Source organism: Molossus molossus, unplaced genomic scaffold (genome assembly GCF_014108415.1).
Source record: "Molossus molossus isolate mMolMol1 unplaced genomic scaffold, mMolMol1.p scaffold_m16_p_4, whole genome shotgun sequence".
NCBI lineage: Eukaryota > Metazoa > Chordata > Mammalia > Chiroptera > Molossidae > Molossus > Molossus molossus.
This window is the reverse complement of record NW_023425377.1, coordinates 41,562,741-41,579,253: the sequence shown is the minus strand read 5'-3', so window position 1 is coordinate 41,579,253 and position 16,513 is coordinate 41,562,741. Positions and strand designations below refer to the sequence as shown.

General features: G+C 41.6%; 3 protein-coding genes across 4 annotated transcripts in view; 2 read left to right on the top strand and 1 right to left on the bottom strand.

Annotated features, from left to right (window-relative positions):
* Positions 1-143: 143 nt before the first annotated feature.
* Positions 144-1,499, top strand: LOC118615608 (cytochrome b-c1 complex subunit 8). The gene is made up of 3 exons (XM_036240693.1): positions 144-212; positions 372-539; positions 1,298-1,499. Exons 2-3 carry the CDS (start codon positions 386-388, stop codon positions 1,390-1,392), a joined length of 249 nt encoding a protein of 82 aa, XP_036096586.1. The 5' UTR covers positions 144-212; positions 372-385; the 3' UTR covers positions 1,393-1,499.
* A 5,881-nt stretch (positions 1,500-7,380) lies between these two features.
* On the top strand, positions 7,381-8,362 carry LEAP2 (liver enriched antimicrobial peptide 2). Its single transcript, XM_036241568.1, has 3 exons — positions 7,381-7,456; positions 7,650-7,789; positions 8,088-8,362. The coding sequence occupies exons 1-3, from the start codon at positions 7,400-7,402 to the stop codon at positions 8,122-8,124; spliced, it is 234 nt and encodes a 77-aa protein (XP_036097461.1). The 5' UTR covers positions 7,381-7,399; the 3' UTR covers positions 8,125-8,362.
* A 728-nt stretch (positions 8,363-9,090) lies between these two features.
* The window catches only part of AFF4 (AF4/FMR2 family member 4), a 71,176-nt gene continuing 63,753 nt past the window's right edge, over positions 9,091-16,513 (bottom strand). For both annotated transcript variants that reach the window (XM_036281723.1, XM_036281720.1), the window contains exon 21: positions 9,091-14,843. In XM_036281723.1, coding sequence (XP_036137616.1) covers positions 14,716-14,843 — 128 coding nt within the window. In that variant the 3' untranslated portion in view covers positions 9,091-14,715. The remainder of the gene's footprint in view (positions 14,844-16,513) is intronic.

Genomic DNA, 16,513 nt, shown 5'->3' with positions numbered 1-16,513 from the left:
CCCATCCCCTGGCCCAGGCACCGCCCACCCACCAAGGCGCCCGACCAGGGCACTTCTCTCCAAAGCAGGGGGCAACGGCGCCTTCCCCGGAGACTGCGAGAACGTGGTATTCCCCGGAAGTGACTTCATGGCCTAGAGCAGCTTCCGGCCCTACCGGAAGTGGCGTACGGAGGCCAGTGGATCCTACGACTGTGCAGGGCGAGGTGACCCCGGTGAGCGATTGGGGTTCGGTCGCGCGGTCCTGGTGGCCCCTGGGAGAATGGGGCGCCGCCTGGGTGGGGGAGGATGAGGGTCGCCGGGGAGGGCCTGTCGGGGTGCGGGCGGCGCGTCCCAGGACTGAGCCTCGCGCCTCTCCATCCTCGGTCTTGCAGGCTCCGCCGCCACCATGGGTCGCGAGTTTGGGAAGCTGGCACGGGTGCGGCATGTGATCACCTACAGCTTGTCGCCCTTCGAGCAGCGCGCCTTCCCGCACTACTTCAGCAAGGGCATCCCCAACGTGCTGCGCCGCATTCAGGCGTCCATCCTTCGCGTGGCGCCGCGTGAGTGCCCTGGCCGGGGCGGGGCTCCGTCACCGCGCGCTCCGCGGGCCGCCACCGCGCGCTCGCGGGGCCGCCGCGCTGCCCCTCGCTGTGCGCACGTTTGTTTTCTCACTGAAACCTCCTCAAGGCCCTTGAACTGGTCATATCGTCTCCGTGTTACAGATGAGAAAACTGTCACAGAGAACCTAAGAGTAGCCCAAGGTCACTTGTGTGACTTGTCTTCCTCTGAGGTCATGTTCACCCACTACTTTCTTAATGACGAACTGTTTGGTGTTCATGTGCAGCAGATAGTGATGATGGTTGCACAACACTGTAAATGGTGAAGTTTATGAAAATAATCTGTTATCTCATTCAAAAATTTAAAATGTGCCACAGGGGAGAGATAGGGAAGGTTTGATGACAGAATTTCCCAGGTAGACCCTTTTGGTCAACTTCAAATGGGTGTATAATGTAACCCTTTTTAAAAAATCTTCACTTGATTGAGGGGGGCAAACATCAGTGTGAGAAACATGGATCGGTTGACTCCTGTGTGCACCCCGACTGGGGACCGAATCCACAGTCTTTTGGTGAACTGGGACACGCTCCAAACCAAACCACCCGGCCAGGGCTAATGTAACCTGTCTTGGTTATCTGGTTTAAAAGTGGTTTCTTGAAAACTAGAAACTGAAGGGCAGAATCTGGTGTGATTCAGAAAATAAGACGGGGACCCCTTTGTTTTATATGTGCTCACTGCTTTCTCTCACTTTTGATTTTTAAAGCATTTGTAGCGTTTTATCTTGTCTACACATGGGGGACGGAGGAGTTTGAGAAATCAAAGAGGAAGAATCCAGCTGTCTATGAAAATGACAAATGAGCTACTCATCAGGAGGATGTTTCCTTGTCTATGAAAGATCCTTCTCTGGGAGAGGAGTCTACATTGTACAGTGTCTTGAAGACACAATAAACTTCTTATGGGCTGCAGTGTTGTGATTTTGCATCTTTGCTGGCAGAGTCCTGGGTGTGACTTGCTAAAATTCGAGTTAATGAACTCCCTTTCCTGGATGAGCCCTGAACAGTTCTGGCTTGTCTGGGAATTTGGTGGAGTGGGGCTCACCCCTTGTTCTACAGTGTAATCTTCAAGAAAGTAGCTGCAGCTGCTTTTGCAGGCTGGCCAGTATGGATGGCATAGACTGGGGGGGTGGTATTGGTTCCCATCCCTCTGCTTCTATAACAATAATAATAAAATAGAACTATATTGTAATCATTGTGTCAGGTACTCTTCTTAGCCCTTTACACAAATAAGCCTTTTAAACCTCACAACTACCTTTGAAGTATGATTATTATACTCATTTTGCAGATGAGGACACAGGCACACACAGGGTAAGCAGTATGCCCAAAAGTATACAGGTAGTGAATGTTGGAGTCTGGCGCTAAAGTTTGTTATTAAAGTTACACTGTACTGCCTTTTCTCCTAAGGCAGGCCTTCCTTAGCCTGGATGAGGGATGAGGTAACTCCTAGACCTTTAGAGCTGAGGCAGCACCCTGGCTATTTGTACCAGGTTGCTAACACTGATTTTTTTCACCATATATGCCCCATAAAGCCTCTCTGGCTGTTTATGGAAAAAGATAACCTCTGTTTTGGAGCCTTTGAATTACCTTTTCAGTAGAAAAGTTTCATTAAAAAAAATTCATCACGGGTTCAACCAGGTTTCATTGAAAAAAACAAAACAAATACCACACCACAGCTGAAGATACAACAACCTTATACAGAAATCAAAGCAAAGACAGAACATGTAAGGCAAAGATAAGAGCACAGGCCTTGGCTAGGTAGCTCAGTTGGTTAGAGCATCCTCCCAATATTGCCAGGGTTGGGGGTTTCATCTGAGGTCAGGGCACATACAAGAATCAACCAATGGATGTATGAATAAGTGGAACAAATGGATGTTCCTCTAAAATCAGTCAAATCCGTAATTTTAAAAAGAAAAAGCACAATGAGAGACTGGACAGCCACTTGGGGCTGGGGACCTGCTTTGCATAGGTTTCTTGCAGGTACTTAGTAATTTTATCTAAAATTTTTTTCTTTAATAATTGGAGAGGGAGAGGGAGAGGGAGACAGAAACAACAATGAGGGAGTACATGGATTGGCCATCTTTTGCATGCCCCCACTGGGGATTTGGCCCACAACCTGGGCATATGCCCTGACCGGGAATTGAACCAGTGACTTGGTGCATGGGTCAGTGCTCAACCACTGAGCCACACTGGCCGGGCTCTTGCAGGTACTTAAAGGCTGTGAAGTTTTTCTAGAACTTGGCAGTGTGTTCATTGGGCTGTCCATGTTAGGTTCTAGCAGGCTCTGGATGGAGAGCAGGGTGGCCTTGACGTCATCCAGGGCAGCCAGGTAGATGTTACCCTGGGTGTCCACATCAGGATGGTAGCAGGGGGTGGGGAACTTCACGGTGTGTTATAAGGGTAGCCACTGGGGAGCTCTAGGCAGAGCTTATACCTCATGCCTTCATACACTGTGCCAGCTGCTCCGTGGATGGTCCCCACCCACTTGAAAGGTTGTCTGATTCAGCAAGGGCAGAGATTCCTTTGTTGCCAGACATCATGGGGTCATCAGCTCCTGTAACCTCCACACCATGCACCTCTTGCCCTGGATGCCTGGGTGGTGCCCCTGTTGGGCTCAGCTTCTTCATGGGTGGCCAGGTCATGGTTCTGGGAAGCCATCCAGGCAGTGCTGGCAGGGACTCAGGAACTCAGAGAACATGACTGTAACTCAAAAAGATGCCTTTTTCATTTCAACAGGAGTTGGTGGGGCAAGGTTGGCAGTTTTATGCTTCTTCCCTGCTCCATTTCTAGAAATTTCCTCTCTTCTAAGGACACATCTTGCTGGTCTAGAGCAGCAACTTTCACTGTAGTTCAGCTTCTGTCTCAGGCTGTATTATTTCTTCTTATTCTAGTGATTATTCTTGCTTTTTAAGAACTAAAGTTAAAATACTTTCAAACAGAAAACATTTTTGGTAATATAAATTGCATTGATTGTGAGGCAGGATAAGGAGGAATGATGAGTGACAGACTTGGGCCCATACCCTTTAACTGTTGTTTCCTCTCAGTGATACAGGCAAGAAACCTGCATTCCTGAACTTTGAACTTGCTGCCCATAAAACAGATGTTACTACAAAGCCATAGGGTTGCTTTATACTCATTGTATAAATAAGTAATATATAAATCTGGCAAGGTGGTGTGGGCTTCAAGGAAAGCTATTATGATGAAGATTCACCAAACATGGTTTGATTTTTGTGTTTGGCTCTTGGTCCAAATTTATTCTCAGGGGCTTGCCTGATCTGTAACATATTTGGGTCATGGATTTTTTGAGAATGAGAGCTGTAAATGCACCCATCCATAACTTTGCAGTTTCAATAGACTCACACACCAGGGGAGGACCACTGCCATTCACGAATTTCTTTCACCTCCTCTGGTCTTAGCCCCAAGCTTCCTAGAGGAGATGAACACCCTCTCCCACTTTCTTGACTTCATTTTGCCTTAAGACTTTCTTTGACTCCTCTGGAGATACCAGCTCAAAATCAAACTTACCTTTTCTCAGCACTGAGGCTGTTGGTCTGAATCCTTTTTATCCCAGGAGTACCCTTAGTTTCTGCTTTTAGATAAACTGTTAAAAGCTACTTTTAAGCCTGTCTCTCATCAGAGGGCTTCCTCTCTAACTTGGGGGCACAAAGCTGTGTAGCAGGGTGCTGAGGTGGTGGTGGTATTGAATGTGGTGAGAGGTCATAGCTCAGTGCTCCTACACATGACATGGGATCTGGGATCATTTTGGAGACTATCCATAGAAATCCATAAAGAAAAGGAAAAGTTGGGTAAAATCTCTTAAGGAAGAGGAACTGCTACTGGGGACCTCAGTGTTTATAACCCACCAATCTGGATCCTGGGTGCAGCTCCTTTACCTGCCGCTGGGGGCACACAACCAGTTTCTTGTTTTGCCTTTCTTCCCCTAGCAGTGCTCCTACCCCCAGGGCTTTCCTCTCTGGGCTGCAGAATGTGGTGAAGGGAATTCTTTAGTGGGCCAACAACAGTCCTGGGGATACAGGTCTATTGAGTGCAGGCCCAGTTTTAGCCAGTAAAAAAGTGAATACACTTTGCCCCTTTGTTGAAATTTCACCTGGAAAAGTTTTTCCATTTCAGGAAAGTCATTTTTTATTAGGCACCTCCTCCTTGGGGACAGCAAAAAAGTTTCTAGTTATTGTCAGGCCCTAATGATTGCTCCATCTGAAATGTATTTCAAACATCTGTTCGTGTACTACACACCCTCTTCTTCCCATTTCATCCCATGCACTTACCTCCAAAGCAGAAAATCCCCAGGAGCTTTGTTCACAGTTAACCAAGCTATAAACCATCTAACATGCTTCAGTCTCAATTTCTTCTTGTAAATTTATCTCGTGAACCCCCAGATGTCAGTGCCTGAGAGGCCTCAGGGGTCTCTTTCCATCTCATGGACAGAACAAGAGACTAAAGCCCAAAGAGGGCATGGGATGGCCTGTGATCAGTTACTCTACCTAGACCCACCCGACTCCTGCCTCCCAGCCAAGCACTCTTCTTATGGTTGAAATTGTTAAAGGCTGCTTAGGCCTTTCCCTGGAGGAAGGAACATATAATTATATATTTATTCATTCAGCAAAATACTTGTAGAGAGCCTACGACATTGAAAGATCTTAACTTTTTAAATTTCAGAAATGGGCCTTCACAACTGCTCAAGAGGTATAGGATAGCTGTGGATACCTGCTGTCACTTCTGCTTAATACTGCCTGGTTCCACTCTTTTAATAGTTTGATTTTTGCTCCATATTGAATTTAAATAAAACAACAGCAAGATTAGTTTAAACGCATGCTGAAATACTTTCCCTAACAGTGGCTCCTTCTACCAGTGGTAACTAATAGTTCTTTTGTTTGGAGAGGAGGTGGCAGACAAGACAGCTTGAGCCACAAAGGCTTCTGCAGTGTTGTCACACCATGATAAGTGGTCCTTTTTTCCTCTATGCACAGGGGGACTGGGGCACAGACCCTCCCCTTGGCTGTGGTTTTGGCTTTATTAACACAAAAGGCTAGTTTGATTTTGCTAGGAGTACAGGAAAGCAGAAATGGAGGACTAGGAGAAAGTACCCATCTTTGGAATGAGCAGTTTCCAAATCTCATTTGGCACACCACTTCAGGCTGATAGAGGGGAGGCTGGCACTGAGTCCACAGACCCAACTGGCTCTAGAACATCACGTTGTTCAGTGTTTAGCTTATCTAATCAGATTTGTTCTTACCCAATGTTCACTAGGTCACCACGTAGACTCTTCCCCACCCCACAAAAGTTCCCAGTTAAGTTCCTACCTGGGGTCATTCAGGACCCAAGATCAGGGTAAAGGAGCATCTAACTAGTCACAAACTCACAGCATAGGTTTGGCAGAAGTCTGCTCCTTAATATTCCTAAAGTGTAAGCAGTGATGTCTTCCTCCAGGCCTGGCTCCAAGGTCCTGAGAGGACTGGAACCAGGACAGACAGATCTGTGGCCACACCCTGCCCAATCCCAGCTCTGAGGTCCACCACACCACCCTCTTCTCCCTTGGCAAGAGGGTTAGCGACCTTGTTTCACCTTCAGCTGGGCCACATCTCCTCCATCTTTTCCTCCTTGGAGATCAGGCAGGTTCTCACCAAATACCCAACATCTGAAGATTAGAAAAAGGGGCCTGGGAATAGGTAGCAGCAAAATTTTCGTGCAGACACTAGGCAGAAAAGGAATCTTATTGCACTTGTCGTTTGCTAACCCTTCTAGGTCACAGGAAAATCTAAAGTCCTATAAATCTCTTTATGCACAATTCACACCTTTGCCCCCAAATTTACTAAAATGCCCATGTCATTTAATGAGTACCCATAACTACTCATGATTTGGATCCATGCCCCAAGAAGCCAGCAGCAATTCTGACTTCAGCTGATAGGTTTTGGGCTTTGGAGACGGCTCAGCCCTAGACCTGCTTCTCCGAGGCTGCTGGAAAGACATGCTCTTTGGAAGGCCCCAGTCACCTACTGGGAGGAAAGCCCATAACTCAAGGCTTCACCACCACACAAGCTTTCCCACTGGTTTAGGAGCCCTCATTCCCAATTCATTCACAACCTATACTCATTCATTTGCGTCACCTGTGGTTCACATAAGTCCCACATCAGTCCTGATAGCCCTTTCCCGGGGAGAGGGCAGGTGGACAACGTTTTGGACTTTCCACAACTGGATCTCTACTCTTTCAGGGAGATGATCTGGAGCAGAGAATTAGGGTGGTCAATCTACATAAATGAGGGATTGGGGCACTGTAGACCATGCTTGCTAAAGCATCCTCCCACAGTAGAAAGATGAGGGGCCTTATCCAAATACCTCTAACACAATAGATTAGTGCCTCTTTCCTAGACAAGGCTGAAAGGGGTCAATACTATTTCTGAAGACCTCATTATTAGAATTCCATTTTGATTAAAGTGATCTCGCTGAGCTATTTTGGAATAAAAATGTGGCTAGGTGCCTGGCCTCCCTCAGTGATTTCATGTGGCTTTCACAGGGGTGGGGGTTATGCTGACCTTTGCTAAAATAGGTGAAAGGGTCCAAGCCAGCCAACATAATCACTCAAAGTCCAGGTGAGAGATCAGTAAATACAACGTGCCTGAAAGGCAGGCCTTGAGCACATTCCTCTGGTAGACATTAACTTATTAAATCGACCCTGATTGCAAAAATAAACTTTGCTCCCATCTCACCTGGCAACCGTGAAAGAGGCAGATTTCAGTCTATAAAAGAAAGTGGGAACTATACCTGGCTTTCAGGCTCCGCCATCTCGTGTTAAGATGTGGCACTTTAAACTCTTCGCAGCGCTCATGATCTGCCTGCTACTGTTGGGCCAGGTAAGAAAAGGATACTCATGTGGATGTGCAGGGATGGTGGTGCTATAAGCAGAACCTGAGAGCCAGATGCTGTCCTGAGGAATGTTTCCTCTGCCCTCGGTCTACAGCATCCTGAGAAATGACCATTCCTCCAAGATGTGCAGCAGAGTTTCAACTCTTCCACACCTAAGGTGAATTTGTCTTTGCCCTACAGGTAGATGGCTCCCCAATATCGGAACTGAGTTCAGCAAAGAGAAGGCTGCGGAGAATGACCCCATTTTGGAGAGGGGTTTCCCTCAGGCCCATTGGAGCCTCCTGCCGGGATGATTCCGAGTGTATCACCAGGCTATGCAGGTACTCCACAACCTGGGAGCAGGGCTGAGCCAGAGAGGCCTGGGAAGCTGGGCAAAGACCAGCACATACACAGACCTAAGAATAAACTTGGGATGAAGGACTTGAGGCTGGGAGCTTTTTGGAGAATCCTTCAAGAGTTAAGGGCCAAGGACAGCTCCACAAAGGTGTCATGAGAGTGGTGCTTTTCCTTTCTGCAGTCCTCCCTAAGCTTGGATAGATCAATCAGAAAAAGGAAACAGCAGGTTGGCTTTAGGCACTGCTACCTTTGTCTTAAAAACCACCTTTTCTTTTTCCTTAGAAAGAGACGCTGTTCCCTAAGTGTGGCCCAGGAATGATGTATATACCGGGGGAAAGGAGGACAGAACTCACCAACAGCAATGCTCCGTTCTATGGAATATTGATTAACTGCATACTGGCTGGAGACACAGTGAAGCAATCTTGTGTTTTTAATATTTAAAGACAGGTGTATGCTTTAAATTGGTCTCCGTTTCTTCTTAGAATGTTGATATTTAGATGATCATAACTGAACTTGTCAATTTAGAGTTTATTTTTTTATGTATACTATTAAAGGTCTCAAATTTGAAATTCTGGCAGTCTGGAATTTAAGCCTTTGAAGGGAAGAAAGTTTACTTGTTTACTATATGAAAAACAAACAAACAAAAAAACAGCATTGCCTAATAATGATGTGTTGTTACTTCTCACTTGATCTTAGCCAAAAGGCCAAGAAGTGATGACGATGTTTTACTTCTCAATCTTGAAAGTTAACAGCGAGTAGTAACAAAAGTAGTGAGAATTAACTATTTTTTTTCAAGAACACAACGGCAAGCTATAGACATCAGTTTAGTAATAGATATGTGCTCAGCAAGTTCCTAAGCCGTGGCCCTGGATCCTAGCCTTTTGCTCCCTGTAAAAGAACTCTTCAGTATGGTGCCAAAGACAGGCAATGCTGGCACTTGCTACCTGATGATGTGCCCAAGTTTGTCTGTGACTGAACAGAAGGTAGAACTGAAAGAAAATCTAGTTAAATAAAACAATAAAAGCCCAAAGCACCAAGAACAGCAAAAAGGATTTGTCTGAGATTTCTGTTGGAGCAGGGTGAATTCTGATCTATGCAAAAGGACCCCTGGCCAGCAAAAGTGCAGAATTTCTATAATCAGTAAATGAGACCTGGACTAGCGGGGCCAGATTTTTAAAGAGTCTAGCATTGGATCCTAAAACACAAAACAGAAATTACATGAAAAGGGCAAAGTGAGAATTGACAGTGTTTATAAACTTTAATACAGAAAATCTATTTGATATTTATTAAACTTAGTTTCTCCAGCTATGGTTTGGCATTATACAAAGCATCTTAATGACACAGTAGAGTTAAAAAGATCTTTACAAATTGAAATGTGATACCCTTGTCTCCAAATATTTTAATTGCCATAAATTTGTTTAAAAATACACATTAAACGCATGTTTGACACTCTAAACTTTCTATAATCTCAATACCACAAAATACATATAATATACTATACAGATGTGGAAAAAAATCTAGTTAGTATATAATACTTTGCTCACCATTAACAGCTTTATTATGTGAAATGCACATACTGACTTAGAAATCCTAGCTTTTGAACCCCAAAGTACCTCTGAAATTTTAACATATTGCAACAAATAAAAATCACAGTATATAATTGAAATTTTGGTTGAAAATGTCAGATGCCTAAATATTTTGGATAAAAGAAATATAAAACAAAGATTTGGATCATGTACAAAACAAAGGCATCCAATATGACACTAACAGTACCTTTCTGCAGAATCAACAAGGCTTCTAATTTATCAGCGGTGTTACCTCCCCTCCAAAACCCTCCCCAAATATCAAACCATTATTCACCAAATAATTTTAATTTCAAATAAGATAAAAGGATTTTCAATAAATATATAAGCATTTCCATCCTCCATATACAAAATTTCTTAAAACCATTCAAAACGGAGGCTAGATAGAAATTTTCATAACTGTGCTTACCCACCCCATATCTGGTCCTCAAAGATGGTGCCTTTTCAGGTACTGCCACTTGGGCCAGCTCTGTTGGTGAGCCCCACCCTAACCCAACCCCAGTACTGTTGAATGCTAATGTCAGTGATTTGCCAGGTGTGTGCACAAAGTTATAAAATAGGGACACTTATTGAACAGCAACAACAAACTCAACAGTATGGATAATCATGGCACTGACTTGAAAGGCAGCATTTTCAAAGAGATATTTTCCAGAGAGGAACACAGCAAGTAGAAAACTCCAATGGTTAAAAGCTGAAAAGAAACTCCACGTGGAAGCAGGAAGAGGTCAAAACTGAATATTACTAGAATTTCTGGGTGGTAGGTCCCCCCCCCCCCCCCATGCTCATTTAGAGAGCCTTTTTTGTTTCTTTTTAAGAATGGCAATTTATGCTTAGCTGAGCAATGGTAGCAAGGAGAGGGTCAATGCCCACATTCCCGAAAATCAACTTCATTCCATGATGATTACTTAGGCTGCTATTTTATGATACTTCAAGATCTACAAGACTTGGTTTAGACTTAACTCTGATGCCTTATTCTGTGACCAAATTTTATCAAAAAGAAGAGACTTAGATGTTCTTTCTATTCCCTTTTCTGGAGACAGTTCTTTTTAATTAACCATAGGGTTTAACTGAATAGAATCAGCATCTGCTTTACTGATTATTAATAACTTTCTTCCTGTCACTCACCAGCTTGGTTCTAGGGTCTGGGGGTCTACACCAAATTTCTCCTTCAAGTGAGTATGTAAAAAATATGCTCACAAACATGACCAATTTGGCCTCTTGTCACTACATATTCCAAACTTATCTCTTCTATTTATCTTACAGAATAGCAACCTTAAATGTGCAATATTATTTATTATTGGGAAAAAGTCTGCCTCTCCAACACAAAGCTAAATGACATTGAACTCTGTGTTCCACATAATTAGGGAACATGAGTTACAGGAGCCTATATGGTTTCGAAATGCTTTCCCAACTTTCTTAGGTTTTGTTTTGTTTTTGAAAACATCACCACAATCTGCCTAAAATTAGTCATTCTAAGTAGATGTTCCTGAGACCCAGAAGCAAACTCCTATAATTCAAAATACACGAGGCCATTTTGTCCAATTAGCAACTGGAAAATTAAAATCCTTCCCACCCTGTAAGAGCCCTATTATACTACAACAAAAGGGCTCAAATATATTTTAAAAGTTAATTTACTACAAATGATAGTAATTAAGCTTTAAAGATCTAAAAGGAATACACATTGCACCCCTGAACATTAATATTCAAGGTGTCAACAAGAAAGTGTCTTAGATCAATTTAATAAATAATGTGGAAATAGTTGCACTAAGCTAAAATACTAAACACACACATTTTTGACAAACTAATTTCATGTTTTCATACATACATACATATATATAAAGTGTGTATGTGTACATAGTTTTAAAATCCAAAGTTGCATACCCTCACGCCTAGAAGAGTGCACAGCTACCTCTCCTCTGCACAACCAGGCATCACGGACTGGAGACACCACTGGCTGCTCTGAAACTCCAGCGTGCTGCCGGCCTCCAGAGTCGGAACGTTCATTTAGAACAGGGCCTTTTGCAGGCGCTTGCTTCACAATGAAAGCTCGTTCAATAAAGGTAATTTCCCAAAGTTTCTGTCATTAAACACAAAATGATGCTGTCTGAGCTAGCTGAGTAAACCTTTCCTTAATTAAAAGAAATAACAAGTAAAAACAACAACAGTGAATCTAATAAAGCCACAAGTGTGTCATTCAAAGTGCAGCCCAGATGCCCAAGGATCTATCAGTGTGAGAACTCCTCACAGCACAGGGGTGTGTAGGCATGTGCACACATTACTCTAGATTGCTTTTACTTTGGGGAATTAAATTAGTGATAGTCAATCTTCTACACTCTTCAACAACTATAACTGTAAATTTATTGGAAGTCCTCAATGCTTTTAGAGTCAGTCCTCAGCTACCTGCCCAGAGAAAGGTGGCACTGAGGCAAGCAATGGGCTGAATACTCCCCAGCAAGACGGCCTGGGCTGGACTGTAGAAGCTTGAGAATCACCTGGAGGGGAGCTCTTCCCACAGCCCAGCCCAGGTTGAGCAAGACTACTATGTAACAACTTCATTCACCAACTGTGCTCCTGGGTGCCTGTAAAGAGCTCAATGGTGTAGGATGCTGACTCATACAAGTGTGGTCTTAAACAGCAGTCAACAGAGTAGTTTTTAAATAGTTGCTATTTCTAGAATTAACTATATATTAAATACAAGTCTCAGACTAAATAAGATTTTAGCCACTTGTCAAATTCAGTTTTAAATGGTTGGAGAACACTGAAGACACCTACTGAGGAAGGAGGAATGGTCACCTGTAAAGAAGTCTACAGTATGTGCTGGAGCCGATGAAGACAGACAGAACTTTTGAGATGGACTCAGGAGAGGGAGTGGTGTTTCCACAGAACATTACCTTAAAAATTCAATTATTTAGGATAGGATTTTGATCCATTGCCCATTACCACCTGGAGGGAAAAACCCACCACAGTGAAAAACTTGAAAAATTCATTCTCCAAGAGTTGGCCCAGTTCTTAGAGTATCTTAGAGCAGCACCATAAAACATGCAGGAAACTCTGCTTTAACAAAACGTCGGTGTGACCCTAGAAACGTTCCTGCTGCCTCTCAGGACTCACAAGAGACTAGAACACACTGAAACTCAGAAGTGCCCAGAGGCTGCTGTTGCTGACCATCTAAAAGCTCAGAGGATACTTTTTCCATTCCTAGGACATCACTGCAAATGAAGGAATCAGGTTCAGAGAAGTCAGAAGGCCAGGACATACATCTACTGGATTAACAGTGGCAAGTTTCTTACTGAATAACTACCATGGTCATGAGAAGTTGTCCTCTTAAGGAAAACTGTTCCTAAAACACACAAAGATTGAGTTAGAAAGATAGCAGAGGCGATTTTTCCAAGGGAAAAGGGTGCTCAACATAATTTGTAGACATCATTCTTCAATGATATGTAAAAACAGCTTGAGGTACAAAACAGTTAAGAAGCTCTAGAAATATGAAGCCACAGGACAATGAAAGTTCTCTAGCTTCAGAAATAAGTGTAAAAGAGACTCAAACAGAGAATTCACTGCACCACTGGGCTTGGAGATTTTCTATCCCTTCTTTCCCATTTCAAGCCTTAGCAATCATCTATAAATAGCAGAATAATCCTTTTTTCTGATTGGGTGAGTTCATTTTTAGAATGGGGAGGACAATTTTTTGAAGCAGCATTACCCAATAGATTAGACTAAGTCATTTACTAAAATATTAGCTTTTCTGAAATAATTAATCTTTATGCAACCCCAAAGGAAGATTTAAAAGGAGAGAGAATTTAACATTGTTACTGCAGAAGACCAACTGTATGGGTGATCTGGTCCTAGTGTAAAACTTCATTTGTAAACAGTCCAGAGTCTTCATTTAAAGGTAAGATTTAAGGCACACCAGACACGATAGGGGCACTAAAAACAAGATAGAAGAAATATTTCTCACCTTTGACTCCTATATGCACCTTACAGGAAAAGGTACTTTGATATACAACTCTTACAGAGCTGGCTTCTTAAGCAATATCCCTACTCTCCACCCCTTCCCATGAGAGCTCACATTGAACCAAATTAGGGACTTTTCTAGTGTGAATTTTCTGATTCCATCAGAAACTTTTATCATCGGTGAAGGCTTTCATAATATAAAGGGACTAATTACAAAACCGGTTTAAAAGGAGAAATTCATAATCTCTACATCAAGCATTAGAACTCTAAGTTGTATAACAAAAGCACACACACCAAAGCTCTAGCCCATTCCTGTATCAGTCACTGCATGCTCCTATCAGAGCATCACAATCTAATGTGGAAAAAGATTTTTTAATGTAAGAATTCTGAAGAGAGATTTTACCTTTTAAACATCATCAATGAAAAGGTATAGGCAGCAACTTTCAGGATTTGGATCATCCTTTGCTCAACAATAACTTACATTATTTCAATTAAATGTCAAATAATTAGCAACACAAAAGAATACATGGTTTTAGTAAAATCCATAAAGTTCAAGATTGTCCTTTTATGAAAACCTTCATTTGATATGCTTCTCCTAGAAAGTTTGCCTGCCCTCTTTTGTAATGCATTAAATGCAAGTTGTAGTCACCTTGTGATTGTTAGTGTTATTAACACACATTCACAGTTCTTGAAATAATGCATACCAAATCAGACATATTTCATTTTACATACATGTAGAATGCTATCTTCTCATATTTGATTTTCATATGTAGAAGAATATCCTTAATATTAAGTATAAATTTTGCATTAATAAAATTGTAGTTAAGATCTGAAATATTATCAGGTAGTGGGTATAGAAAGAACATGTCCATATTTTAGATGAACCAACTATGACTCTTAGAAGAGCTACCACAAAAAGACATTATTAGGTAACAAAGCTCCTAAAGTATATAAATAAAAATGCCTACATTAAATTTATGCTAAATATTTAACAGGACAAATTTATAAGCAGAAATAACTAAGTTTTAAACTAGCCCCAATGTGGGAACATAAAACAATTAAAATAAATAGAATTTCAATTGATTACTTATGAATTGCAACTGGAATTCCAATCTTATTACAGATCACCGATACCATCTTATCAATATGCTGCAGATTTAAAAGCATTTAAATAATTTTTCATATCGGGAATATTAAAGGGGTCAACTGACATGATGGCTTTGGGTTATAAAAAACAATATAACACATGAACAAGGGAGGAGAAAACCATTCCTCATTCTTAGTGTCAACTAGGTGGCATGTTATGGCAGTTTTCCTTCGTGATGTAACACAGTGTTGTGGAGAAAATCAGAGGCAACGAGAATGTGTCTAGTTCAAGATATCAACTTGGCATCCTGGCGAAGCCAGTGCAGTCCCTGCCGGGTGTAACGCACTAGGTCTGTCATGATGCTTGCGTTAAAGATGAGAGGGCCCATTACTTTATCCAGTTCAGCAAAGAATTCTAGAAAACCAAAAACACTCATTAAATGTACACTCTTTTTGAATCACTGCTTTAAAAATTTTAGTCTAGACTGTAAAATAGTATTCATGAAGTAAAAAAACACACCCTCCTACACTAATATAACTGTCCATGTTTTGGAACAAACCAATCCCATAGTCTAAAGTTATATTTTTTCCCTAAGTCACAAAACATTTTAAATTAACTGTATGATTAGGAATTATTAAATGTTATACATAAAAACAGAATTCCACTGATGGAAATTATAAATTTAGTATGCAGTAAACATTACTGAAATAAAGACCTAGTACTACAATGTATTATTATTGCTTAAAACATCCCGTGTACTGTTTTTGCATAAGAAGTATGTTTCTCCATAAAAAAGCCTGTGAGGTTTAGACACTTGTAACAGCCTGTATCCAACCTTTCTGCTGTAGTCATATGCCATGCAACATTGATAAATCTCATGTTTTAGACAGTTTAAAAATATACGGGATAGAAATAAAGGATTCTCCTTATGTGAACAAATAAAGACTGATGTGCATGAGAAGTGAGTGTAGAGATGAGGAGGGGAAACAGTATCCTAACATTTGATCCCAAAGAAATTTTGCGAGAAGATAGAGGGATGTAGGACTCAGATAATAAAGACAATTGATACACATGCACAGAAAAAGAGGTCATTCTCATGATAAAGATCTCAGCCTACTCAAATAAGGCAAGAAGTAATCAAACAATTGAGAAGAAAAGGGTCTTCTTTATAGAATTCCAGCTAATTAATGTAGCAGGAATATCAGAATAGAAAATTCCTGATGCATTTTCTATTTCCTAATAGAATAATAAATGTAGGCAATAATCATGAATGGACGCTAAAAGCATAAAGTTGAAGTTTGATAGGGAATCTCACATCAAACGGAGGCTGACACCATCTAAATGAATTAATGGTCAGATCTTATTATCACTAAAAAAGAGATAACCATTGCAAGTCTTATACTATGATATAATAGAAAATCTAGAGCACCAACTATGAAATATTCTTATCTAAAAAAAAAAAAAAAAATAGAATAATAAACTTGAATCTAACCAATCAAGTATCAAGATGTAACTATCAGCACTGGCCCATGTGGCTCAGTTGGTTGAACACTGTCTTGTGCACCGGAGGGTCATGGGTTGAATTCCCTGTCAGCGCACATACTCAGGTTGTAGGTTCAATCCCTGGTGGGGCACGTTTGGGAGGCAACTGATAGGTGTTTCTTACACATCGATGTCTCTCTCTCTCTCTCTAAAATCAATGGGAATATATACTTGGGTGAGGATTGGAAAAAGAAAAAGATGTAACTATCAGTATGAAGGAAATAAAGGGGACAGAGAAGGGCAAACTAAATGATACCATGAAAAAGTAATTGATCAGTCAAATCCAGAATATGACACAGTCTATGACGCAGTTTCTCGTTGACATCAATGGCATGGCCACACAAACAAAAAAGTAGAAGAGGGGAAGATACTGAAGAGATTGATCAATGAATGTTGAGATCTTGTCTAAACCAAATCCTACTGTTAAAAAAAAGGTAGCATATTTGAGATGACAGGGAAATCTGATGGTAGATTAGGTATAAGATGATATAAAGAAGTTATTAATTTGGGTGGCTGTGACAAAGGCATGGTGATCATGTTTC